Source organism: Ursus arctos, unplaced genomic scaffold, assembly GCF_023065955.2.
Source record: "Ursus arctos isolate Adak ecotype North America unplaced genomic scaffold, UrsArc2.0 scaffold_14, whole genome shotgun sequence".
Lineage (NCBI taxonomy): Eukaryota > Metazoa > Chordata > Mammalia > Carnivora > Ursidae > Ursus > Ursus arctos.
In genome coordinates, this window is record NW_026622808.1 from 64010578 (window position 1) to 64037591 (window position 27014).

Here is a 27014-nt window from a genome sequence, read left to right on the forward strand (position 1 = left end):
ATGTAGGAAGCCCCGTGTTTGTTTTAAACTAGCAGCTCCATCCTGACTTCTCGTGGCTGCTTTACATTCCTCGGGAGGTAAAACTGCTCGTGCGCTCTGGGTAGAAATCAACAGCGGAGGTCAAAAGCCCAGAGAGATTGCTGGGTTGGCTCAGGCAGCGCACCTGCTCCAGCGGTCCCCAGGAGCTCCCCGGGGTTCAGGTGGGAGGGAGAGGAGTGGCGGGGGGGGGAGGGGGGGGAGCTAGGCCAGCTTTGCCGCTCTCTGCTGCTCTGCTTACTCCCCTTTCTGAAACTCCCTTCCTTCCTGGATAGAATGAGGGGATGGTCACTAGATGTAGAAGAGCTTTTCCAGCCCTGACACGCTGCTCTCTGGGAGCGCCGTTGCTCTGGCTCCCACAAACCTCTGGAGCTCATGGGGAGTCTGGCTCCTGTAATTCTCCTGCTGCCCCAACCGGGGCCATCCCGGGATACAGATGAGGAGTCTGCTGGGAGGGGCGGCAGCTCGGCTCCTGACCTGTCCTCTCTGAGGAGCCGGGGTGGGGATCATCTCTTGCAGTGGCTATGCCCGTCATTTCTTCTGGGGATGCTCACTGAGTCGGCTTGGCTTGGTGTTCCTAACGCACGTGTTGGCTTGCCTCCCCTTCCCCCAGCCAGGTGCCCAGAGGGAGCAGATGACCTGGTGGCAGAGAGGCTGTGGCCCAGGACTGGTACAGGTGACTACTCCTAAGTTGACGCGCCCCGGTCCAGTCACCAGGAATCCGTCTTGTGCCAGGGCTGCTCCCCAGAGTGGTTTTGAGGATGACCTGAGGTGATGGGTGTGAGAATCCTTTATAACCTCTGAGGTAGCCTGCACATGACAACCCCTTGTGTTCTGGCCCGCAGGGTGGCAAGCATGTGCCACAGTCACATGTTCTCGAAGGGGAGTTCATTAACATCGTGGGGGATTCCTTATCTGCCTGGAGAGCTTCATCTAATGGGATGCCTGGGCAGTGACTGCTAACGCAGAATGAGTTGTCTACCCAGAGATTGTAGCGTTCCTGGGAGGAACTCCCTTCAAGCTGGAGCTTAGGAAGGGCTCCATGAAAGAGGCAGGTGGGGGAGATGGAAGGGAGGGCACCCCTGCAGGCAGTGGTGGGAGCGAAGGTGAGCAGACGGTGTGGGCGTAGAGGGTTTGGGGCAATGATAGGAAAGCTGGTTGCCTTGGACGAGGGTGTCAATGGGGGAGGTCATCAGGAAGGGCCTAGAAGGCAATTCAGGGTCAGGTTTATGCACAGCCTTGAAGGCTGCTAGCCCAAGGAGTTTGGGCTTTATCTGCAGGAGGGAGGCCCCTGAAGGTTCTTGAACAGAGGAGTGACAGAACTGTAGAATACAAGAGTTGGAAAGACCCTGAAGAGCTGGGAAGCTGACTTTTGATTTCACTGGAAGAAGCCCTCAACACTAAAAAGGCCTTACTCTCCTCAAAGCCACACAGGCTCCAGTGACGGTGCTGGCTTCCCAGGCTCCTGGCTGCGAGGTCGGTGCCTTCCCTGATAGACCATCCCAATTCCACAGCAAACATGCTATTCCAGGAGCACCCGTTTGCTCTGTGGGGTGGGATTGGGGCAGGGGAGCCAGTTAGGATATCGAGGCAGTAGACAGCTGACCATCAAATGACCAGCCACCCGACTTAAAGGGGAGTTGAGACTCAAGGGACAGTAGAGGGGCTGGACTAAAGCCCCTTAGAAGAGGGTGGGGGACTAAGGACCTCTTGCTGGAAAGCATCTTGCCAGCCCATCGCGGGGGCTGGAATTCCTCCTTTAGCCCCAGCAGAATGCAAGGGTGTCACCAGGAGAGCTTTACCCTTGTTGGCCACCTGAGCTTAGACGTCTTGGCTCACGGGGGTGGAGAAATAGGGAATTCTCTGAGAAACTTGCAGCTTTTTCAGAGCCCCTCCTCCCAAAGCAAAACAAAACAAAAGCCTCCCCCCACAGGCTAACTATGGTGACCAGGTGCCTGCTGAGCCACGAAGCCTTCACTTAATCCTGACCCTGGAGGCTTCTGAACGTGGGAGCTGCCAGTGTTGATCTTAGATAAGGCCACCAGCCAGCAAACATCCCTGCTCACTCTGTTATCTTTGCGGAACAGAGAGGTGGCCTGTGTGTTGGAAATGACCCTAACCACATACCACCGAGTCGAGGCTGGTCGGGGGAGGAAGGAACATCTGATGGATGCCAGAGCCGTTGAGGAAGGAGCCAGGTGGCACCCAGAACTTTCCTCACTGCCCACTCACAGTTGTGGGAATGAGGGCACGCGTGGGGTGGGGAGCGCACGCACATCGGAACCAAGAGGAGTTTGGAGGAAGAAGGTGTGACTTGGGGGAAAGGACTGACTTTCCCCAGGCTCGTTTTCCTCCTCATTCCTTTCAAGTGTGGGTAATGCCAAGGCTGGTTTGGCACCTCCCTGCCCTGTGTCTTTCTCAGAACTCAGTGGGTGCTTGGTGCACATGCTTCCTCTGGGTTGCTTGCTGGTTGGTGATTTCCTTCCCATTACAGTGGCCCCCTTGAGGGCCCGCCTTAAGAATGGACGAGAAGCACTCATCATCTCTGAATTAATGGCTGTATGTAAATGGTGTCTGAGAACAAATTACCTTCATACACTTTCTATTATCATTTCTCCTGATAATTGGCTTTGGTAGCACTGTTTTCATCAAATGGCCAGCCCTCAGTCTGAATGAGGCAGATTTGGGGGTTGTAGAAAGAGGGTTTTATTTTTCGGTGATAGGGTTGCAGATAGGGGTTTTTTTTGGTGGGGTTTCTTTTTTGTTCTGGCTTCTGTAACTTTTGGATCGGCATTGTTTAATAGAAATACCATGCCAGCCTCAAGGAGCCTCATAAGTAATTTTAAATTTCCTAGGAGTCCTATTAAAAAATGTAAAAATCAGGTGAAATCAATTTTAATACACTTTAATGTATCCAAAATATCAGTTTGACATGTAATCAATACAAAAATGATTAATGAGATACTAGACACTGCTTTTCTTTTTACTAAATTCAAAATTCAGGGCACCTTAAATTTTCCAGCACAACTCCGGTCACACGAGCCACACACGCGCTCAGTAGCTGCACGTGTCTCGTGGCTGCTGCACCGGACAGCGCAGTTCTAGATAATCGCGAGTGCGTTTTGCCGCTGGTACAGCCTGCGGCATGCTCTCTTTCACGCCTCCTGCCATCCAGGCTGGGTCTTACCACGAGGCTTCCTGTTCTCCTGCCATCATGGGGCTGGGGCCTCGACAGTTAGTCTCTTTCCTGTCTTCAGTCTTTGTCTCCAACAGCGTCTGCTCTCAGCCTAAAAATATGCCTTGGTCTCTAATCCTGGAAAGGCCTGTTTGGCACTGGCCCCCCTTCCCCTCACCCTACCTAACCTCTAGGCATAACTTCTTTCCCTTTCCTTGTATCCTCTTCCTTAGTGTGCACTGGCCCCTCAAAACTCGAGTAGACTGCCATCTCCTCCACGGTCCTACAGCTGCTCTCCCCGCGTTGCGGGCAGTGTAGCTTTAGTCGAGGGACACCGAGAGCCATGGGATCCCAGAGTGAGGACTTTGTAAGACCTTCTGATGTTGACTGCTGGGTGCAGGCCTGTGTCGGGCTGCCCGATCCTCTAATTCTGATCTCATAGCTCTGGAGTGTGGCCCCAGAATCTGAATTTTTAAGTTTTAATTTAAATTCCAGTTAACAGACAGAGTAATAGTCGTTTCAGGTGTACAATATAGAGATTCAGCACTTCCATACACCACCTGGCAGCCATCCCAAGCACCCTCCTTAATCCCCATCACCTATTCCACCCATCCTGCCCACCTCCCCTCTGCTAACCATCAGTTTGTTCTTTGCAGTTAAGAATCTCTTTCTTGCTTTGTCACTCTCACTTTTCCCCTCTTTGCTCATTTGTTTCTTAAATTCCACGTATGAGTGAAATCATATGGTATTTGTCTTTCTCTGCCTTATTTTGCTTCATATTATACTCTTGAGCTCCATGCACGTCATGGTAAATGGCAAGGTTTTATTCTTATTTATGGCTGAGTAATATTCCATTACACGCAGGCGCGTGCATGCACACACACGCGCACTCACACACGTATTCTTTATTCATTCATTAGTGGATACTTGGGCTGTTGGCATAATTAGGCTATCATAGATAATGCTGCTATAAACATCAGGGTGCACGTATCGCTCTGAATTAGTATTTTTGTATCCTTTAGGTAAATACCCAGTAGTGCAATTGCTGGATCATAGGATATTTCTATTTTTAACTTTCTGAGGAAGGTCCATACTATTTTCCACAGTGGCTGCACCAGTTTGCACTCCCACTAACAGTGCAAGAGGGTTCCCCTTTATCCACATCCTGGCCAACGCCTGTTGTTTCCTGTGGTGTTGATGTAGCCATTCTGACCGGTGCGAGGTGATAGCTCCTTGGGGTTTTGATTTACACTCTCCTGATGGTAAGTGATGGTGAGCCTCTCGGGTGGCTATTGACCGTATATATGTATGTCTTATTTGGAAAAATGTCTGCTCATGTCTTGTGCCCATTTTCATTTGTTTTTTGGGTGTTGAGTTTATAAGTTCTTTTTTAAAAAATGAATTTGAGAGCAAGCGAGTGAGCACAGGCAGGGGAGCGGCGGGCAGAGGGAGAGGGAGAAGCAGGCTCCCCACTGAGCAGGGAGCCCGATGCAGGACTCGATCCCAGGACCCTGGGATCATGAGCTGAGGTGAAGGCAGATGCTTAACTGACTGAGCCACCCAGGTGCCCTGCGTTTATAAGTTCTTTATACAGGGTGCCTGGGTGGCTGTTGGTTAAGCAGCCGACTCTTGATTTCAGCTCAGGTCATATCTCTGGGTCCTGGGATCAAGCCCTGCATTGGGCTCCACACTCAGCAGGGGGTCTGCTTCAGGATTCTCTCTCCCTCTGCACCCCCTGCCCCACCACTCGCTTGCACTTTCTCTCTAAATAATCTTAAAAATAAGTTCTTGGGGCGCCTGGGTGGCACAGCAGTTAAGCGTCTGCCTCCGGCTCAGGGCGTGATCCCGGCGTTACGGGATCGAGCCCCACGTCAGGCTCCTCCGCTATGAGCCTGCTTCTTCCTCTCCCACTCTCCCTGCTTGTGTTCCCTCTCTCGCTGGCTGTCTCTATCTCTGTCAAATAAATAAATAAAATCTTTAAAAAAAAAATAAGTTCTTAATATATTTTAGATACCGATCCTTTAGCAGTTGTGTCATTTGCAGATATCTTCTCCCATTCCCTAGGTTGCCTTTAGTTCCTTCACTGTGCAGAAACTTTTTATTTAGGTGTCGTACCAGTAGTTTTTTATTTTGTTTCCCTTGCCTCAGGAGACATATCTAGAAAGAAGTTGCTATGGCCAATGTCAGAGAAATTACTACCTGTGTTCTCTTCTAGAGTGTTTATAGTTTCAGGTCTCACATTTAATCCATTTTGAATGTATTTTTGTGTATAGTGTAAGAAAGTGGTCCAGCTTCATTATTTTGCATGTTGCTGTCCAGTTTTCCCAACACCATTTGTGGAAGAGGCATTCCTTTCCATTCTGGATATTCTTTCCTGCTTTGTTGAAGATTAATTGACCATGTAATTGTGGGTTCATTTCCGGGTTTTCTCTTCTGTGCCAGTACCGTACCATTTTGATCACTTCGGCTTTTTTTTTTTTTTTTTAAAGATTTTATTTATTTATGTGACAGAGAGACAGCCAGCGAGAGAGGGAACACAAGCAGGGGGAGTGGGAGAGGAAGAAGCAGGCTCACAGCGGAGGAGCCCGATGTGGGACTCGATCCCGGTACGCCGGGATCACACCCTGAGCCGAAGGCAGACGCTTTAACGACTGCGCTACCCAGGCGCCCCTTCGCTACCCAGGCGCCCCACTTCGGCTTTGTAATAAAACTTGAAGTCCGGAATTGTGATGCCTCTAACTTTGTTTTTCTTTTTCAACGTTGCTTTGGCTATTCAGGGTCTTTTGAGGTTCCAATAGAAATTTTAGAACTGGTTTTTCTAGCTCTATGACAAATGCTGTTGGTATTTTGATAGGGTTTGCACTGAATGTGTAGATTGCTTTGGGTTGCATAGACATTTTAACAATATTTGTTTTGCCAATCCATGAGTGTGGAATGTCTTTCCATTTCTTTATGTCATCTTAAATTTCTTTCATCAGTGTGGTATAGTTTTCAACGTACAGGTCTTTTCACCTCTTTGGTTAGGTTTATTCCTGAGTATCTTATTGGTTTTGGTGCAATTGTAAATCGGATTGATTCCTTAACTTCTCTTCCTGCTGCTTCATTATTGGTGTATAGAAATGCATGAGGTTTCTCTATGTTGATTTTGTATCCTGCAACTTTATTAAATTCATTTATCAGTTCTAGCAGTTAATTTTGGTGGAGTCTTTGGTGGGTTTTCTAAGAGTATCATGTCATCTGCAAATAGTTAAAGTTTGACTTCTTCCTTGCTGAGTTCAATGCCTTTTCTCCTGTTTTGGTGAGGACTCCGGTACTGTGTTGAATCAAAGTCGTGAGAGTGGACGTCCCTGTCTTGTTCCTGACTCTGGAGGAAAAGCTGTCAGGTTTTCCCCTTTTAGGATGATATTAGCTGTGTTGTTTCCCCCCCACCCATATATGGCCTTTACTATGTTGAGGTATGTTCTCTCTAACCGTACTTTGTTGATGGTTTTTATCATGAATGGGTGTTGTACTTTGTCTTATGCCTTTTCTGAAACTATTGAAATGCTCAGATGGTTCTTATCCTTTCTTTTATTCATGTGATGTATCAAATTGATTTGCAAATATTGAACCATCCTTGCAGCTCAGGAATAAATCCCACTCAATTGTGGTGAATAATTTTTTTAAATGTATTGTTGGATTTGGTTTGCTAGTATTTTATTGACAATTTTTGCATCTAGATTTATTAGGGATACTGGCCTATAGTACTGTTGTTGTTTTTTTTATGGTGTTTTTGTCTGGTTTTGGTATCAGGGTAATGCTGGTCTTATGGAATGAATTTGGGAGTTTTCCTTCATTTTCTATATGTTGGAATAGTTTGAGAAGAATAGGTACTAATTCTTCTTTAAGTGTGTGGTAGAACCCGCCTGTGAAACTGTCTGGTCTGGACTTCTGTTTGTTGGGAATTATCGGATTACTGATTCAAGTTCTTTGCTGGTTTTCAGTCTATTCAAGTTTCTGTTTCTTCCTGTTTCAGTTTTGGTAGGAATTTATCTGGGAATTTTTCCACTTCTTGTCCGTTTGTTGGCATATAGTTTTTCATAATATTCTCTTATAATTGTTTGTATTTCTGTGGTGTTGGTTATTTCTCCTCTCTCATTTGTGATATTTTTAATTGGAGCCTTTTTTTTTTTTTTGGTAAGTCTGGCTTTATCAATTTTTGATAAAAATTTGAGGTTTATCAATTTTATTTTTTTTTTCAATGAACCACCTCCTGGTTTCATTGATCTGTTTTGTTTTTTTAGTTTATCACTTATTTCTGCTCTAATCTTTGTTATTTCCTTCCTACTGATGGCTTTAGGCATCATTTGTTCTTTTTCTAGCTCCTTTAGGTGTAAGGTTAGGTTGTTTGAGGTTTTTCTTGCTTCTTGAGGTAGCCCTGTACTGCTATATTCTTACCTCGTAGGACTGCTTTTGCTGCATTCCAAAGGTTTTGGACCATTGTGTTTTCATTTTCATTTGTTTCCATGTATTTAATTTCTTCTTTGATTTGCTGGTGGACCCATTCATTGTTTAGTAGCATATTATTTACCCTCCAAGTATTTATGGTCTTTCCAGATTTTTTTCTTGTGGTTGACTTCATAGTGTTGTGGCTTTTATTTGTCAAGGCCTGTTTTGTGACCTAGAATGTGATCTAGTGTGGGGAATGATCCACGTGCACTTGAAAAGAATGTGTATTCTGTTTTAGGATGGAATGTTCTGAATATATCTGCTAAGTCCATCTGGTCTGTGTGTCATCCATTGTTTCCTTGTTTATTTTCTGTTTAGGTGATCTGTCCATTGGTAAATGGGGTATTAAAGTCTCCTACTGTATTATTAGTTCGTTTATGCTTATTGTTTTATTCATTTGGGTGCTCCCATGTTTGGTGCATAAATATTTACAATTGTTACGTATTCTTGTTGGATTGTCCCCTTTATTAGTATGTAGTGCCCTTTGTCTGTTGTTACAGTCTTTGTTTTAAAGTCTAGGTTGTCGGGGCGCCTGGGTGGCACAGCGGTTAGGCGTCTGCCTTCGGCTCAGGGCGTGATCCCGGTGTTATGGGATCGAGCCCCACGTCAGGCTCCTCTGCTATGAGCCTGCTTCTTCCTCTCCCACTCCCCCTGCTTGTGTTCCCTCTCTCGCTGGCTGTCTCTATCTCTGTCGAATAAATAAATAAATCTTAAAAAAAAAAAAGTCTAGGTCGTCTGATATAAGTATTGCTGCTCCTATTTTCTTTTGATATCCATTTACAAGATAAATGTTTCTCCATCCGCTCACTTTCAATCTGCAGGTGATTTAGGTCTTAAATGAGTCTCTTGTAGGCAGCATATAGATGGGTCTTGTTTTTTTAATCCATTCTGACACCCTATGCCTTTTTTTTTTTTTTTAAAGATTTTATTTATTTATTTGACAGAGACAGCCAGCGAGAGAGGGAACACAGGCACGGGGAGTGGGAGAGGAAGAAGCAGGCTCTCAGCGGAGGAGCCTGTTGTGGGGCTTGATCCCAGAATGCTGGGATCACGCCCTGAGCCGACGGCAGAGGCTTAACGACTGAGCCACCCAGGCGCCCTGACACTCTATGCCTTTTGATTGGAGTGTTTCATTCATTTACATTCAAAGTAATTATTGATATGTATTTATTGCCATTTAATTGTTTTGTGGTTGTTCTTGGAGATTTTCTGTGATCCTTTCTTGTCTTTATCTCTTTCATGTTTTGCCGATTTTTCTTTAGTGATATATTTGGATTTCTTTTTATTTTTTACATGTTTATTAGTGGTTTTTGATATAGAGTTACCATTAGGTTTGTATATAACCTCTTTTGCAAATAGCAGTCTGTGTTAAGTTGATGGTTGTCCAAGTTTGAACCCATCCTTTTCTCCTTCCCATGTTTTGGATGTACTATATTTTATATCCCTGTGTGTGTGTGTGTGTGTGTGTGTGTGTGTGTGAGTGAGAGAGAGAGAGAGAGAGAGAGAGAGAGAGTTCCTTGATTGATTTTAGAGAAATACTCATTTTTACTGCTTTTATGTTGCCTGCCTTTATACTGTCACTTTGGTCTCTCCTTTCTACTCGAGAGAGTCCCCTTTAATATTTCTTGCAGGTCTGGTTTAGTGGTCATGGACTCCTTTAGTTTTTGTCTGTCTGGGAAACGTTTCTCTCTCCTCCTATTCTGAATGACAGCCTTGCTGGATACAGTATCCTCGGTGCAGATTTTTCCCATTCAGCACTTTGAATATATCCTGCCACTCTCTTTGGTTTGCCAAGTTTCTGTTGAAAAATCTCCAGCTAGCCCTTATGCATTTTCCCTTGTGAGTTAATGACTTCTTTTGTCTTGATGCTTTTAAGATTTTTTTCTTTGTAACGGTAATTTGCAAATACAGTGTGTCCTGGTATGGGCCTGCTTTTGTTGATTTGATGGAATTTCTCTGTGCTTCCTGGATCTGGAGTTCTGTTTCTTCTCCAGATTAGGGAAGTTTTTCAGCTATTATTTCTTCAAATAAATTTTCTGCCCCCCTTTCTCTCTCTTCTTCTTCTGGGACTCCTATAATATGAATGTTACTAAATTTGATGGTGTCACCGAGTTCCCTAAGTCTGTTCTCATTTTGCATAATTTTTCTCTCTTTCGTTCAGCATCATTGCTTTCCATTACTTCGTCTTCTAGGTCATTAACTTGTTTCCCTGCTTCTGCCAGCCTGCTGTTCATTGCTTCACGTGTGTTTCTAATCTCATTTACTGAACTCTTCATCTCGGCTTCTTTTTTAACTCTTATCTCTATGATAAGGGTCTGACTGATGTCTTCTATTCTCAAGCCCGCGAGTGTCCTTATGATTGTTGCTTTAAATTCTCCTTCAGGCATGTTACTTATATCTGTTTTGCTTAGATCTCTGGCCATGTTCTTTCCAGAGGATCCAGAGCCCACGTTTGGTTGACCAGTCCCTTAAGTCTCTCAGTCTACAACAGCCCCCTACCTGCCCATCTCTTCCACCCCATCATTCATTTTACACAACAGGCTATTTATCCTGCACCGTTTCCCACATTCTGGACCTAGCAGACCACTTCCCTGTGACATTGTCTGACTTGTACTCTCCTGCCTGCTTCTCTAAACTGGTAGTTACGCCTCAACACATAATACCTTAGGAACTTTTCACTTAGTGGACTTACGTACCATTAATTATTGTCTACACTCATTTTTACTAGGAATTACAAATGGTGATTTTCTGTTCTAGTGTTGCTTTCTACATTTATTAGGATTTTTCCTTCAATTATTTTATTACCTTGATAAACAGTTTGTACAGAAAAGGCAAGATAAATGCAGGATTTTAAAAAAATTTACTCATTTTCAAAATAAGGTTGGTGTCTTAGCAACCTCCAGAGTTTTCTTCCTCTTGTAAACTCATGGATGAATTTTTTTATATAAGTGATTCAATCAGTTATAGTCATTATTCTTTTAGATGCTTCCATATTTGATGTGTTGATTCCCATGTGCTTTTGACATGACCCTATAGTTTTTAAATAGCTTCCTTATTTTCTGTCCCAATAAGAAATCCTGGGCTCATCTTGTGCATAAGATTAGAAATACATACTTTTTAGAAGGAGAAAAACAAGTCCTGAGTTCATACTGTTATTTGCAAATAAAATTTAAGGCCAGTGTTTTCTTTTCCTGGGTTTTATACTTAAATTTCTTTTCTTTATCCCGATAATCCTGTTTTCTAATTACCTTAATAAAATTACCATTATCTTAACTTCATCTTACAATATCAACATAATACTCTCAAAATAAGAGTACTTGCAGTTACCAGCCATAAAACTACTAAATGCAGCCTATTAGGGTTATACGTTCAAAACACTTTTAAAAGTCACTTGAATATTTATTTTTTCTGTGTGGTTATGGCATGGCCTTTGTAATTTTTTTCAACTTTCAGGGATTTTTTTCTTTTATGACTTCATATTTTTGGAGTTAATTATTAAATATTACATGGCTCCGAAGTCAGTGGTATAGAACAAGTGCATGCAGAGACTACATCTCCCTCCCTGGCCTGTCCACTCTGTTTCTTCCTCTCTAGGCTACTATTTTTATTGTGATTTTTTTCCCCATTAGTTATTTAGATGTGGATTGCTTAAATTTCCAAACATCTGAGAATTTTCCAGATACCTTTCCATTACTCGCTTCTAATTTACTTTCTTTATAGTCACAGAATGTGTTCTGTATGATTTCAGTTCTTCTGGATTTGTTAAATTTTGTTTTAGGGTTCCGAAGTTGGTCTCATCTTGACGAGTGCTCCCAGAGTACTTCGGAATGAGTTTAAATGTTGTTGGTAGGATCCCAGTTAGGTCAAATTGAGTGACTGGCTGGTTAGTGGATTTTATAACTTGACTGAGTTTTTGGGTGTACTCGTTCTGTTCCTGAGAGAGAAATGTTGAGATCTCCAGCTGTAATTTGGATTACTTCAGTTCTGTCCATTCTGTTTCACCGACTTTGAGGCTCTATTTTTGGTGGATATATACTTAGGATTGTTATGTCTTCTTGATGAATTGACCCTTTTATTATTCTCTACCTCTCTATTCTTAATATATTTCTTGTTCTGAAGTCTATTTTATTTTTTTTGAGGTCTCCTTTATCTGATGTTTATATAGAAATTGAGCTTTCTTTTGATTACTGTTTATATATATATTTTTCATATAATGTCCTTTGTTTTAATTTGTTTCCGTGTTTATGTTTAAAGTGGGTTTCCTGTAAACAGCATACAGTTGGGTCATGTTTTTTTTTTAAAAAGTCCATTCTGATAATCTCTTATCAGGGGCCTTTCATTTGAAATGTTTAAGTTAGACCTTTTATATTTATTGCAATGACCTACAAAGTTGGGTTTAAATCTACCATCTGACTATTGGCCTTAATTTGTCCCATCTGTTCTTTCTTCCTTTTTATTTTCTCTTTTGATAACCACTTTTGGATTAAGTGTATTTTAGAATTTCCTGCTATCTTCACTATTGGCTTTACCTTCACTATTCTCTGCTTTATTCTTTAAGTGGTTGACCTAGGATTTAAAAATACAATCTCAAAAATAATACAGTATACCTTCAACAAGTATGATACCACTTCATAGATACTATAAGATCCTTACAACAGAATACTTCTAATTTCACCATTTCCATTATTTGTGCTATTGTTTCTACTGATTTTATTTCTACATAAGTTGTAAGCCCCATAATGCACTTCAAATAATACTTTTTGAGAGAGAAAAGAAATGGAAAGAAAGCATAATAGTCACCCAGATTTTTTCTATTCCTGGTGCTCCTTGTTCCTTGGTACAGATCCAGATTTTCATCTGATGCTATTTTTCATTTTGCCTGAAGAATTTCCTTTGACATTTCTTGTAATACAGTTCTCCTGGTGATTATTTTTTTTGGCTTTAATTTAAAAAGTTCCTTATTTCACTTTTATTTTTCAAAGTGTTTTCACTAGCTATAGAATTGTAGGCTGATGTCTTTAAAGTGCTAAAAGGAAAAAAAAAAAAAAAACCCCCAACCATTTATTTTCTTATAGCTTGCAAAATTTCTGATGAGAAGCTGGCTACCATTCTTATATTTGTTCCTCTGTATATAGTAAGTCTCTTTCTCTGTGACTGATTTTATAGTTTTTATGTATTTCAGCAATTTTATTATGGGGTCTGTATGTATGTTTAGGGTTCTGCTTGGGGTTCTCTGATTTTCTTGAATCTGTACGGTTATAATTTTATCCCAGCTTGGAGAAATTTTAGCTGTTATTTCTTCAGATATTTTTTCTGTCCCCTTCTCCCCCTTTTTTTTTTTTTTACTCCTTGGGATTCCAACTTACACATATTTTATTGGACTACTCGATAGTGTTCTACAGGTCTGTTGGTTTGTTGTTTTAGTTTCTTTTTCTCTATGTGCTTCAGTTTGTAGTTTTTATTGCTGTGTCTTCAGACTTACCTGTTGTACTGCAGTGCCTTCCTGCTCTTACTCCCATCCAGTATATTTTTCACTTTGAATTTTTCATTTCTAGAAATTCCATTTGTAACGTTTGGTATTTTTCTTGTGTTCCTGTTCCTTTACATTCTTGAACATATTTATAATAGCTGTTTTTAAGGTCTTTGTTAATCCCATGGTCTCATTTCTGTATTTTTTTTCACTTCTGGCTATCGTCCTACTTTCCTGCTTCTTTGCACACCTGGTAATTTTGGATTGGAAGCTGGACATCATGTGAATTTTATTTCAAGTGCTTAATTTTGTTTTTCCTGTAAAGAGTGTTGGGCTCTGACCTGACACAAAGCAAAATTATTGTGGACATCAAGGCTTGGCTTTATGGTCCAGAGGAGCCTCTACCTTAGGCCTAGTTTAAGATGTATTATTAAGACGTGATCTTTCTTATACTCTACTCCGTGCATTCTGCAGTTGTTGCGCTGTGGATCTCGGGCACATGAACTATGCCCACTCCTCTGGGAGTTTAGAATTGCGTGGTCTGTTGGTTTCTGGTCGTGAAGAGTTCTGCCTTTCATATATGCAGGTTAGGACTTGGTCAGCGTGTGAGAGATGCTTCTGCAGACCTAAGGAGCTTGCTCTGAGCAGCTCCCTTCTCTTCTCCAGGACTCTGCCCAGTAGGTTCCAGCTTAGCGCTTCTGGACTCTGATCTGTCTCAACTTGACCACTACACTCTGGATGTCTCCCTGCCCTTTGGCCTGGAAGCTGCTCCTGGGCAGTAAGCTGGGGGCAGCTGGTGCTCCCCTCACTTGTTTCCTTCACCCACACGCTGCCTGCTGTCCGAAGCCCGTAAGCATTTGTTTCATGTGTATCGTGTGGCTTTCTAGTTGTTTGTGCTATAAGGAAAACTCTTACAGCTTGCACTCCCGCATGTGTGGCAGTGGAAATCTGTCTTTTTGAACTCACTTGTGAGACCCTGTGAATCTTCTCCTAGTTTTGACAGTTCTCACACTGGCTTGCTGAATTTTGTTCCAAATGGATGAATACTTGGTCATTCTTGGGTTACCTGGTTCATAGGACCATAAAAACTCCCCTTTCTTGCCTATGCTGCTCCCACACAGGTATTGATATGAATGGTTTGGTCCTCATCTTCCATGTTCTAGGGTTTGAGGGACTACCTTAATGTCTGGGGGTTTCATTTCCTATCCCGGTTGCTTTGTTTTTGTGAAAGGATTAAGAAAACATTGTGTTTGCTACTGCCCTCTTACCCTAACTCTGTATCTTTTAATCTTTTAACCCTTACACTTGTATCACTTGGGCTTGGCAAATGCCCTTAAAGATTGACACAACACGGTATCTCCACTTGATTAGTCTGTTTCTGTGGTAATGAATTTGAGGGATCTCCCTTACCCCAGGAATGGCTAACATGTTACCACTGTAAGCATAAACTACTAAGGGTGGTCATTTCATTCACCTCCAGATTACCCTAACTGATCCTCGGTGGTGTGGGCTGCAAACAGCATATGGCCAGGAGCCCACTAACCTATCACCAACCGACCGTGTGATACAGGACCAGTTGCTTCTCATTATTTGTTGAGGGTAGCAGGCACCATTAGGGACCAGGCCTGCCCTTTGGGGGAGAGCACAGAGCTTGTTAGGAAAGGCAGGCATGTGAGGAGCTAACTAGAACTAAGGGTAGTTTTTGTCCACTGAGAAATGTATGCAAAGGTGCCTTTATGAGTGTTTTCTTATGGACAGAAGCAGTTCCCAAACTGTTCAAAGGCCTGCATGATGCAGAATGATGTGGGAGGCCGAGGGGCAGGGCTCTGGCCTCTCTAGCCTTTACTTCAAGCACAGTCGTTCCGCCTTTTCCCATTTTACGCACTATGACCTAGTACTTACTTATTTCAAAACAGGGTTTTACTGCTGAAAAATGGATGAGCAGCGGATAGAATTGGGGCCCACATTTCCTTGTGCACATAGGCTCCTGAGGTGAGTGGCCTGACCTTTGCCAAGCTAAGTGCACTCACATAAAGGTCTGCTGTGAGCACCACCTACTCTGGAGTTGAGCCGGACCAGGACTCAAACTGACTTTACTGCTTGGCAGTGGACAACCCTGGGCAGCTCTTCTGTCTTCTGTGAGTTTCCTTACTGGTACATCAGGGACGTACACCTGCACTGGTATGTTGTGCTGCCAAACGTGCAGCATGTTCGGCGCGGTGCCGGCCTGCAGCAGGTCTCGGTAAGTGGTAGCTGCCGTTGTGACTGCTGAGTCAGGTGAGGGTCCCAGGGCCTCTGCTAAGAGGTGATACTTGGTTCAGGCTTGATCAGGCCCAGAACCACGGTCTCTAGCACAGGTCCTGCCTCCACTGACAGGGGAAGTGTGCCCACTTTCTGGGCCAGTCTCTTAACTATTGGTATTTGGTTAATACTGCCCTCCACTGGCACCCACATGCATTAGCTCCTCTGAGTCTTCTCTGTAAGGCAGACTTTTATTCCCATTCTCCAGAAGAGGATGTGCGCTCAAAGGATACAGTCCCTGTCACTGAAGCCCACGTCTGGTGTTCCTTTCATGTCACTCTGTATGGCGCCTTCAGTATAACTGGAATCATGAACATGTTACAGGGACAGACCAGCTTTGTGTGTGTCGGGGGAGAGGGGGGCACGATGCTACAGGGACCTGGGTCTTGGCAAACGCTGTTCTAGTACACTGATGTTTCAACAAGAATGAAAATAAGCTTTTTAGGGCGGGGTTAGGGTAACGCAGGAAGAATTATAAGCAATATGAATTTATTTTGGAAACAAAACCCCCCAAATAATGCCTGAACCCAGAAGGTACATAAAAATGGCCAAAAATATTTTAAAATAATAGATTTGAAGATCATTTGTAGCTTTTTCCTCATAACATGAATGCTTTCAGCAGGACAGTAAATTACAAACCATATCCAATCATGTTAAGGCAGATGATCAATCTGGTCGCGTTACTCCTGGGAAAGTAATCATGTTGGAGCTGTTCCTCCCAGCTGTTTGGTCAGTTGGTCCAGGAAAGGACAGTCCTGGAGTCAGCAGGTGGGGAGCTGGGCCTTGCCTGTCTTGTCACTGCTCGTTCTGCTGGCCCTCTGTGACGGAAGCAGACACGGAACCCTGGCCCTTGTTGACATCGCTGATGCACACCCACTGCCCGTCAACGGACTCCTTCCACAGGGTCACCTGCAAGCCAGCACATGGAGCCTGTCACAGGTCTGCACCCCTGCAGCCCGCTGTCCTCACCTTCCCAGGTCCCCCATCGAAGGCCATGACTCACAGCTTGTGAGTCAACAAAAATCCCCACAGATTAAGAAAGGAGTAGGGAGAGTGACTTCACCAAGATGGTGACAAAGGGTGTTCTTGACTTAGCCCCCCCCCCCCCCCCCCCCCCCGCCGACAGGAAGAACAACTATTCATGAACAAGAAACCATGGAGTGAATCCGAGAAGACAACAGTGACGCTGAAGCACCTCCCTCCACCACTGAGACCAAGATACTGTACCGGAAGGGTAAGTGGGAAGTGCTGACTGCATGGCCCCCCCACCCAGGCTGGCATAGCACCATGTCCAACCTGTGGTTCCTCCAGAAGGAAAAGAACATGGAGGTGACATCCAGTTATCCAGCATTGTAAGTTGTTGCTTTGCGGGAGCCCAGACTCTGGGTTCTGTTCCATGGGGACTGCAGGCACATTTGTGGGGCTCAACTACTGGGAATCTGATTGTGACTAAGTGGGAAGGGCTTCTAGGAACTGGCACCCGGATATTAGCAGACCAGGCAGAAAAGCGCCTCACATCCAGAAAGCTTGTTCAGGAAAATCCGGGAGGTCCCTGAAGATGGGCTGCCCAGGTAGCAGAGCTGAGTCACAGCCCAGCTGGCCGAAGAGCATGGCCCCCGGCCCATCTGACAGCAAGGGCTCACTCCAACACCCGCAAGGTGCATGACCCTGCAACTCTAGCAGAGGGGAGTGGGCAGAGCTCCACAGCAAAAGCCTGCGGCCTTATTTCACCAGGAAACTTGGGGACAGGTTGGCTTAAGACCACACACAAAAATATGAGTGGCCTTACAGCTGTTTCTCCCACTGTGGCAGGGCACGAAGACTAAGTTGTATCTAAGCAGAGCACATGGGAAGCTGCAGAGCCTGTCCAACAGCCCTGCTTACAGTGGCGCCAGAATGGAGCACACAGTGCTTGGTTTCCCAACTACAGAGCAAGACTAGTGGCCTCACCTAACCAGGATATTCAGTCTTCACTCTTGCCTAATTTGGGTCTCCAAAGAACAAGCTGTGTGGGCTCTGGGTCTGGTCCTGCTGCCGCGCCACCAGGGCTGGGAAGACTCAGACTCACCTACTGCTGAGTAGAGAGCCCAGTCCTGACAGAAAAGGAAGCCCAACCAGAGAATCCAGGCAACAGTGAAGCCCATCCTCTAGCCTCACACGAGGATCACAGAAAACCAGGTAAGTATGGTAACACCAAAGGAAACTAATAAAACTACAGAAATGAAGATCTATGAACTGTGGGACAAAGAATTTAGGTACATGAAAAGGTGCTCAGCGTAACTCATCACTGGGGAAAGGCGCCTCCAGACCACAGTAAGCTATCACCTCACACATGTCAGAATGGCCGCATCAAGACGACAACACAAGTACTGGCAAGGTGTGGGGAAAAGGGAACCCTTGCACACGGCTGGTGGGGCTGTAACCCGGTACAGCTGCTAGGGAAAACAGGATGGAGGGTCCTCAACAAAATTAAAGATAGAACTGTTAGGATCCAGCAGTTTGATTTCTGGGTATTTATCTGAAGAAAAGGAAAACACTATCTTGAAAAGTATCTGCACGCCATTTCACTGAAGCCTTATTCACAACAGCCAGACATGGAAACAACCTAAGTGTCCACTGACAGATGAACGTATAAAGAAGTCGTGCATATACAATGGAATATTATTCAGCCAGAAAAAAGTAAGGGAATCCTGTCATTTGTGACGTGGGTGGACTTTGAGGGCACTATGCTAACACTGTATGATCTCATTTATATGTGGAATCTAAAAACAAAACCAGAAACACCCGTAAGAGACCCAAAGCCAGTCACAGAAGAGTTCCGATTTGTGGTTACTAGAGTTGGGGGTGGAGGGTCAAGGTATCCGCTTGCAGTTCTAAGATACAGAAGCATCTCATAAGTGGGAGGCAGCGTACTTTACTTTAGTATAAGATACTTCCGTATACAGCTCACACTGCCGTACAGTCGATGTGAAAACTCTTGAGAGACTAAATCCCGAGTATTGTATCTGTATGAAATAATGGATGCTAAACTTGCTGCGCGGATCAGTTCACAGTATACGTAAGTCAAACCATGCTATATACTTTCACCTTACGACGTAGGCCTATTATACCTCAACAAAACTGGAAAGAGAACACCTTAAAAAATAAGAAAAACAGAGAAGGGGCAATACTGTGAATAATAATGCTACATCATGAAATAATAGTAACCGTAGTAATAATAATGTAAACACGGATGTTGTTTTAACCAAGTTCCTATAGCTTCTGTGAGAGGATAGAGGGGAAGAGAACAGTAGCTCTCAAAGCGTGGTCTCTAGACCAGGGCATCTGCAGTGACCAGGAGCTTGTGAAAACTGCAGATTCTTGGGTCCTTGCCCAGAGCCACTGATTCAGAAGCTCTGGGGGTGGGCTTGGCAAGCCATGTCTTAACAAGTTTAATACTAAAGTCTGAGAAGAGCTAGAGGAAGATGAGTAACTATGTTATTTCTACACTTAAGTAAATGGCAGAAGAAACAGCTAGGCACTAAAAAGGTTTGCTCCCGGAGAATGAAAATCAGGAGATGCATTAAAAAATCATAACCTAATAAAACGACCTCAAGCTATGGATGTGTATTCAATAAAAAAATAATGATTTTAACAATTCATGCTTTAGAGACAGACCATTTACTACACATGTACTGTGCAGAATGCTCTAGACTGAAAACAAAGTCCTTTAGTGAAGGACTACTGTGCAGATAGCAATAGAATTGAGCTCTTTGTAGGAAACAAGCTGATAAAAGAAGAGTAAGAAGCATAAAAGAAGAATGGCAGCAGACCACAGACATGGAATGTCCAACCAGGCACTTGCCCAGTGCCCTGTAAACACTACGGTAGGGCTCCTCAGTCATATTACGGTCTGTTGGCCTGTCCTGGCTGCCACCAAATCTGGGATCTAGTCCTGTCTCTGGTACTTACTAGAAATGAAGAGGGTTAGATTAGTTTTCTTTGAGGATCATTCCAGCTCTAAAACTCTATGGCTTTGAGATGGGGCCTGCCAGATCTTTCTGGGACTACTACACATGAAAGGGACCCCAGGCTGGATAAACAAACACTGCCCGCAAAGGGTCTCAAAGAGGTATTTGTACACCCCTGTGCACAGCATTCCTGACAAGAGCCAAAGGTGAAGCACCCCAGTGTCCACCAACGTAGGTGCGGATAAATGTGGTAGGACAGAGTATTAGTCTTACAACACAGATGACGACACTATAGGTTCCACTTACATGAGGTCCCTAGAGCAGTCAAATTCACAGAGACAGGAAGTAGGATGGTGCTTACCAGGGGCTGGGGGGTGGGGTGGGGAGGAGTTAGTGCTCAGTGAGGACGGAGTTTCAGCTGGGAGAGATGCAGACAGCTCTGGAGGTGCATGGGGGTGATGGCCCAATAATGTGAATGTGCTCAAAACTACTAAACTGTACACTTAAAAATGGTTAAGATGGGTGAACTTTCTATGTATTTTGCCACGATTAAAAAAAAAAGCTGCCTCCTGAAAGGAAGAAGTAACGAGCCACCGCCATCTCCCTGGGGGAGGACCCGAGACTTTGCACGGCAGGTTTCAGCGCAGGAGTCCGGAAGTGCACTCACGTGCTGCTACACTGTCCTGCATTACTGTCTCCGTAGCCGTCCTCGTATGGCTCAGAGCACAGTGGGAAGAGGTGTGGGGGGTGAACAATAACACCCATGAATTATTCTGATTTTTAGAAATATGCCTCTTAGATGTCTGACAAAAACCTTCCATTTTTTTTTTTTTTAATCTATTAACTTTTTGAGCAGTGCTGAATGTCACCACGAAGACAAGGTGGTCAAATAGTAAAGGTGACGGACTACCACGGCAGTGCCTTTAGATTTAACCCAGGCCTGATTACTGACTCTGCCACAGCTTTGTGACCCCTATGCAAGTCTAACTCCCACTGTCAGCTGCTTTCATATTTGTAAAAGGGGGGAAAACAACCTTGGGGCAGGGGCAGTAGACTGTAAGATTTAATGATGTAATTAAGAGATGTGCTCAAAAAACATTCCTCATTAAGGCTCCTTCCAAGCCTGTCATTACATGCAGAATTCAACTATGCTTTCTAGTGGGCACAGTAAAGACAAACAGGGCCCTGTCCACCATGTCATGAAAATGGAGTGTACCTTGTTGTCTCCGCCCGAGACAGCCAGGATGTTGGCCGTGATGGACCAGCTCACATGCCACACAACGTCATTGAACTTGTGCAACAGTTTGGGTGACCACGTATTGCCTGAGGTGTCATCACAAGTCCAAATGAACACACGACCGTCCTGGGAAAAGAAAGGCTAGAATCAGGGAAGGAAAGGCAGGGATCTTGAACTGGGGATATCCTCTTCATCTAGAGCCATATCGGACTTTTGCAGGAATGGGGTGGGGGATTCAGCACAACACACAGCCGACGCCCTCCTGGGTGTGCATAGCTGTGATGGCCAATTTCCAGCCCAGCATTATCCCTTTACCCCAGGAACACACTTCACATTGGCTGAGTCTCCCAGGTTCTCATACTCATATTGGTTTCAAGTATGGATTTTACACTGCTAACTCTAAAATTTTCTCTGGGTTTTCCTTATGCCTGCCAAGTCACCTCCTCGTTTTGGCTCACTCTGGCTCGAATTTTGTCAACCTAATGGGTATGGCTGTCTATACAACAAGCTCAGAGAATGAGAAAGGACAAGCTGAAAAAGTCCTCAAATTTAGGACCAAACATAACAGGCTCAAATGAAGCCTGGCTAACCTTTGCCTATGGTGGGGTTACCATATCATTAAAGGCTTGTCCTTGGTCTTTCCTTTGTGATCTGTGAAGACTGAATAGCTAGGTAAGCCCAAGATCCTAGAGCTTCCGATTGCCCCTGGTCCCTGCTTGGGAACACTCTCAGAATGCACCTGGGCACCTCTAATCCCCAGCTGCACAATGCTGAGGAGGGGAAACTGGTCCTGAGTTTCGTCTAGCTCACGGCTCAGTGGAGACAAGCCACTAGTGTTTTTTTTTTTTTTTTTAAGATTTTATTTATTTATGTGACAGAGAGACAGCCAGTGAGAGAGGGAACACAGCAGGGGAGAGGGAGAAGGAGCAGGCTCCCAGCCGAGGAGCCCAATGTGGGACTCGATCCCGGAACACCAGGATCACGCCCTGAGCCGAAGGCAGACGCTCAACGACTGCGCCACCCCGGCGCCCCCCCGCCACTAGTGCCTTCTGATCAAGCCTTTGCCTTAGGATGACCTGGCTACAAGCACTGTCCTACTTGCACTGGTCCAAAGGCGCCTGTTGCCCTGCCCTTACCTTTTTAGTCTTTACCTTAGGGGGGGACCGTAAGGTTTGATGGGACTTACTCAGAGATTAAACAACACGGGAGGCTCTCATGGATCTGAGCTGACCTGGGAGCAACTGGCGATGGTGCTGGTGGGCAGGCCAATGGAGGGGGCCCAGGCCACATCTCGAACCCAGTCACTGTGCGCTTCTAGCTTCTGTTCCTCCTTCCACTGGCCGTCCTCCTCCTCCCTAACAGGGGAGACGAAAGGGAGAATGCAGCAGCAGGTAGCAGCCCAGGTGTCTTTCCCACACCTCCAGTGTACCCCCATCCTGTGGGCTCTGCAGAGGCCAAGAAGCTATTCCATCTTTCTGATTTCATTCGTTGACCTTGTAGATTTTTACTCAGTTCACCAGCTATAAAGGAATCCTCCAAGGAATACTGTTCCCCCACAGCCAATGGCTCTGGCAGTTAGGAATTAGGTAAAGAATTAAAGCGCTTGAGCAAGGCCAAGTTGTTTTTAAAGGATGTCCTCTGACAGACTGAAAACAGTATTCTAGGGCAAGAGGGAAAAGAACGTGATTCCATTTCTTGGGAACTGTGGCTGAGTCATAGTAGGTAGTAGGGTCGGTGGTAAAAAGCGTCCTTACTCTCAAGAGTAAGCCCACCAACGCCACTTACTTCCACAGTTTGATGAGGTTGTCACAACCGCCCGATGCAAACTTCTTGATGTAGTTGGGCTTCTGCCCCGATGGCTGGTCTATGAGGCTTCCAGGTACAACAGCAGGGGCCCAACTGACAGCATTGCAGCCAATCTGTAAAGAGGGGGGTTGGGGTGACTGCCCGTTTGCCTTGCAACAGAGCACTTCTGCAGACTCACGGCTGCAGTGTATTTCCCCTCCAATTCTCAGGACAGGATTATGTAGGACAGTTGTTTTGATGAATTAAGGACCAGCCCCCATAATGCTCCTTTAAAGAGTCCTAACAGTGCATGTATTTTTCAGCAATATACATTTAAAGTAGGAGTTAGGGACGCCCAGGAATTTAAGAAACAGAACATTTTCAAAAATATGAAGGAAGGCACGGATTCAGAAAAACATGCAAAGTTTAATGAATTACTCTAAAGCACTCTTGTAACCACTACCAGTTCAAGATATCAAACTACCATTTACCCAAGAAGCCCTGTCAATATGTCCCACCTGAATCACAGCCCTTCCTCCTTGGATTTCTTCCTTTTTTTCTCTTTAGTTTTGTCACCTAAATATGCATCCCTAGATACTATTCTTCAGTTCTTTCCCTACAGTTTTTTTTTGTTGAAGAAAGATCAGTCATCTGACCTGCAGACTCTCAGGCTGATTTGCTATTTCATACTCAGACCTCTGAATTCCCGAAAATTGTCAGCTGGATCCCAGACTGGATCAGACTCAAGCTTGACCCCTTCGTTAAGACTACAGGCAGTAAAGTACTCTTTCGTTGGGAGGCAAATAATGTCAGGTTGTCTTTTTATGTTGTTAGCACCTGTCAACATTCACGCCTCTTTTAGTTCACTGGACGTTACAAAATGGTGATAATGTATTCATTTCTTTGTTATTTATTATATAGAATAATCTAGACAGGGGCAACTCCCCTCATTAATATTTGGCTCCCCATGGGTACAGGTCAGATAGGAAAGGCAGGATAAATGCTTCACACTTTATGAACTGGTTTGCTGCCATTCTTTAAGAATGACTATTTTATTTTTTTACTTTTGAGAATATTTTATTTATTTGAGAGAGAGAGTGAGTGAGAGAGAACACAAGTGAGGGTAGGAGTAAGGGGAGAGGGAGGAGCAGACTCCCCCACTGAGAAGGGAGCCTGATGTGGGACTTGATCCCAGGACCCTGGGATCATGACCTAAGCCAAAGGCAGACGCTTAACCAACTGAGCCATGTAGGTGCCCCTAATTTTCTCTTTCATATATCATTATGAGCTCATGAATTTAAGCGTATTTGATGGATTTCAGTTCACTGCAATTATTTTCGGTTTTTTAACACCTAAACTGTAGTGTGTATTCAAATTGGCTCCTTTGATAACCCTGGTATGTCAAAGTATGTCTTTGTTCATTTCTGTTGGGTATGACAAAATGTTCCAGGCTCATCCTGTACATGTCCTGCCTCAGACTTAAGATCAGCCACTTACTCAAGAATTAGGGTTTTTTGGGATGCCTTGGTGGCTCAGTCCATTAAGCGTCTGCCTTCAGCTCAGGTCATGATCCCAGGGTCCTGGGATCAAGCCCCGGTTGGGCTCCCTGCTCAGTGGGGAGTCTGCTTCTCCCTCTCCCTGCTCCTGCTCTTTGTCTCTCTCAAGTAAATAAATAAAATCTTAAAAAAAAAAAAAAAAAAAAAGAATTAGGGTTTCTTTTAGTAAGAATCTATATTTTAAGACTATAATCTGGTGCTAGGGATGCCCACTGCCACATAGTTATTTTATCTCATTTCACACTCAACGGTCTCAGTCACTGCCAATATAATAAGTAAAAACATTTAAAAAAATGTTTGCAGTGTACTCTCCATTCTCTGCCACAGGTGTTTTTTTGGGGAAGGGCAGGGTGTGTTTTGTATGTATGGTTATGAGCATCAAAAGATTCTAGATCTCCAGCTCTGCTTGTGCCTTTTTTTTTTTTTTAAGATTTTTTTTTTTTTTTAAAGATTTTATTTATTTATTTATTTGACAGAGATAGAGACAGCCAGCGAGAGAGGGAACACAAGCAGGGGGAGTGGGAGAGGGAGAAGCAGGCTCATAGCAGAGGAGCCTGATGTGGGGCTCGATCCCACAACGCCGGGATCACGCCCTGAGCCGAAGGCAGACGCTTAACCGCTGTGCCACCCAGGTGCCCCTTTTTTTTTAAGATTTTATTTACTTATTTGGAGCATGCAAGCGGGGCAAAGGGGAGAGGAAGAGAAAGAACCTCAAGTGGACTCTGCTGAGCACGGTGCCCGATGCAGGGCTCGATCTCACCACCCTGAGATCATGACCTAAACTGAAATCAAGACTCTGACGCTTCACCAACTGAGTCACCCAGTGCCCTGTGCCCACTTTTTAAACAGTTGTCTGCTACCTTAACAGAGCATATGGCCACTACGTCCTATACTCTGCCTTATAACCCTCATTTAGTCTTAGTTCTCTACAATTAACTATATTTCATATCTGTATAGTCATTTCTGTTGTCTGAAACTTATTCTCTAGTAGTTCCCTCAGGAAGGGCTAATGGAAACAACAGTCCTTGAGTCTTGCATAGCAATAACAGTCTGCATTCTTTCTACTCCAAAATAAAATTCTAAGACCAGCCCTCAGGTATTACTGACATTCACTGCTCACGAACCATATAATCTGACGAGTTCTGACACAGGCTTACCCTGTGAAACTACCACTACGGTCAAGGTAACAAACATGTCTCAGAGTGCTAAAAGAAAAAAAACTTCTAACCAAGAGTACTCTATGCAGGAAGTTACTCAGAATTGAAGGAGAGAGAGCTTTCCAGACAAGCAAACACTCCTGGAACTCGTGACCACTAAGCTCACCTTATAAGAGACGTTAAAGGGTTGCCTTTAAGTTGAAAAGAAAGGGTGCTTATCAGTAACAAGAAAACACATGGAAGTAGAAAACTCACCAGTTAAGGTAAACACATAGTAAAGGTATTGGAGTAATCACATGTAAAGCTAGTACGAAGGTTAAAAGACAAAAGTGGTAAAAACAATTATAACGACAATAATTAGTTAAGAGATACACAACACAAAAAGATGCAAAATTTGACCTCAGAAACGTAAAATGTGGGTGGAGAGTAAAAATGCATTCATGTATCAGTTCTTATCAACTTCAGATGGACTGTTATAAACATGTTATAAATAAACGCAAGCCTCATGGTAACCATAAAGCAAAAACCTATAGTAGATACACAAAAGATGAGAAAACAATCTAAACATACCACTAAAGAAAGTCATCAAACCATAAAAAAAAAAGGAACAGAAAGGAACTACAAAGCAGCCAGAGAACAATTAATAAAAATGGCAATAAGTACATACCTATCAATAATTATTTTAAATTGAAATGGTCTAAATGCTCCACTCAAAAGACAAAGGGTGACTGGATGAAAAAACAAGACCCATCTATACGCTGCCTAGAAGAGATTCACTTCACACGTGAAGACAGAGAAAGACAAACTGAAGGAACTGGAATAAGGTATTCCACGCAAATGGAGGGGAAAAAAAAGGCTGGGGTAGCAGTGCTTAGGTCAGACAGAGTAGACTTTTTTTTTTAAAAGGTCCATGCCCAGCGTGAAGCCCAACGTTGGGCTTGAACTCACGACCCCGAGATCAAGACCTGAGCTGATCAAGAGTCGGATGCTTAACTGACTAAGCCACCCGCCGGCACCTTGAGAATAGACTTTAAAACACAGACTATAGGGAGGGGAGTTAAGATGGCGGAGGAGTAGGGGACCCCTTTTTCAGGCGGTCCCCTGAGTCGAGCTGGATAGGTACCAGACCAGCCTGAACAACCACGGAATCAGCCTGAGACGCAGGAAGATACATCTGGATCTCTACAAATGAACATCTCCAGCGCTGAGTATTGAGGTACGAAGCGGGGAGCCGTGAAACCGCACAGATATCGGAAGATAAATGGAAGGGGGAGGGAGCCGCCGCGTTCGGGCACCGGGAAGCGGTAGCCACCTGCACGGGGGAGCGGGAGGACTCGTGGTCGGCACCCGCGAGAGAGCGGACTGGAACGCGCGCCACCAGACTGAAACGGAGCTGCGCTGTGCTCACTGGAACCAGACTGAGACCGGGAGCTCCGGGAGCGCGCGGGGGCGGCTGGCAGCATTAGAAACACAAAGGACAGAGACGCGCCGGCCCTGGAAGTGAGGGCTGGGACTCCGGGTGTGGGGCGCACATCCCGGACGCTGCAGGGTTGAGAGCACCAACAGTAACAGAGTTAAAGTGGCCAGAACATTAGTGGAGAACGGTCCGCAATCCTCTGTTCTGTGACAGAGGCTGAGATTCGGCCACTGCTGCTCTGACTCTCAGAAGAGGCACAGCAAACCGCCAGGGAAAGCCGCCAGAGAACAAAAGCCTGGAAATGCCGGCTCAGGGAGTGCCCATCCCCATCCCCCCTCGCAGGGGACGCGGAGACTGTACCCAAACAGGGCTGCCTGAGTATCGGCGCGGCAGGCCCCTCCCCCAGAAGGCAGGCTGAAAAATCAAGCCCACAACCCTAAGA

General features: G+C 44.6%; 1 protein-coding gene and 1 long non-coding RNA gene across 3 annotated transcripts in view; one reads left to right on the forward strand and one right to left on the reverse strand.

The window, feature by feature from the left end:
* Positions 1 to 15942: 15942 nt before the first annotated feature.
* The window catches only part of SEC13 (SEC13 homolog, nuclear pore and COPII coat complex component), a 34181-nt gene continuing 23109 nt past the window's right edge, over positions 15943 to 27014 (reverse strand). For both annotated transcript variants that reach the window (XM_026501357.4, XM_026501358.4), the window contains exons 6-9: positions 22443 to 22576; positions 21889 to 22012; positions 20637 to 20783; positions 15943 to 16379 (exon numbers count right to left, since the gene is read on the reverse strand). In XM_026501357.4, the coding sequence (XP_026357142.1) occupies positions 16266 to 16379; positions 20637 to 20783; positions 21889 to 22012; positions 22443 to 22576 (519 nt within the window). In that variant the 3' untranslated portion in view covers positions 15943 to 16265. The remainder of the gene's footprint in view (positions 16380 to 20636; positions 20784 to 21888; positions 22013 to 22442; positions 22577 to 27014) is intronic.
* LOC130543631 (uncharacterized) lies at positions 16323 to 21478 on the forward strand. The gene is made up of 3 exons (XR_008959126.1): positions 16323 to 16409; positions 16597 to 16704; positions 17283 to 21478. It is a non-coding gene; the product is annotated as an uncharacterized LOC130543631 (long non-coding RNA).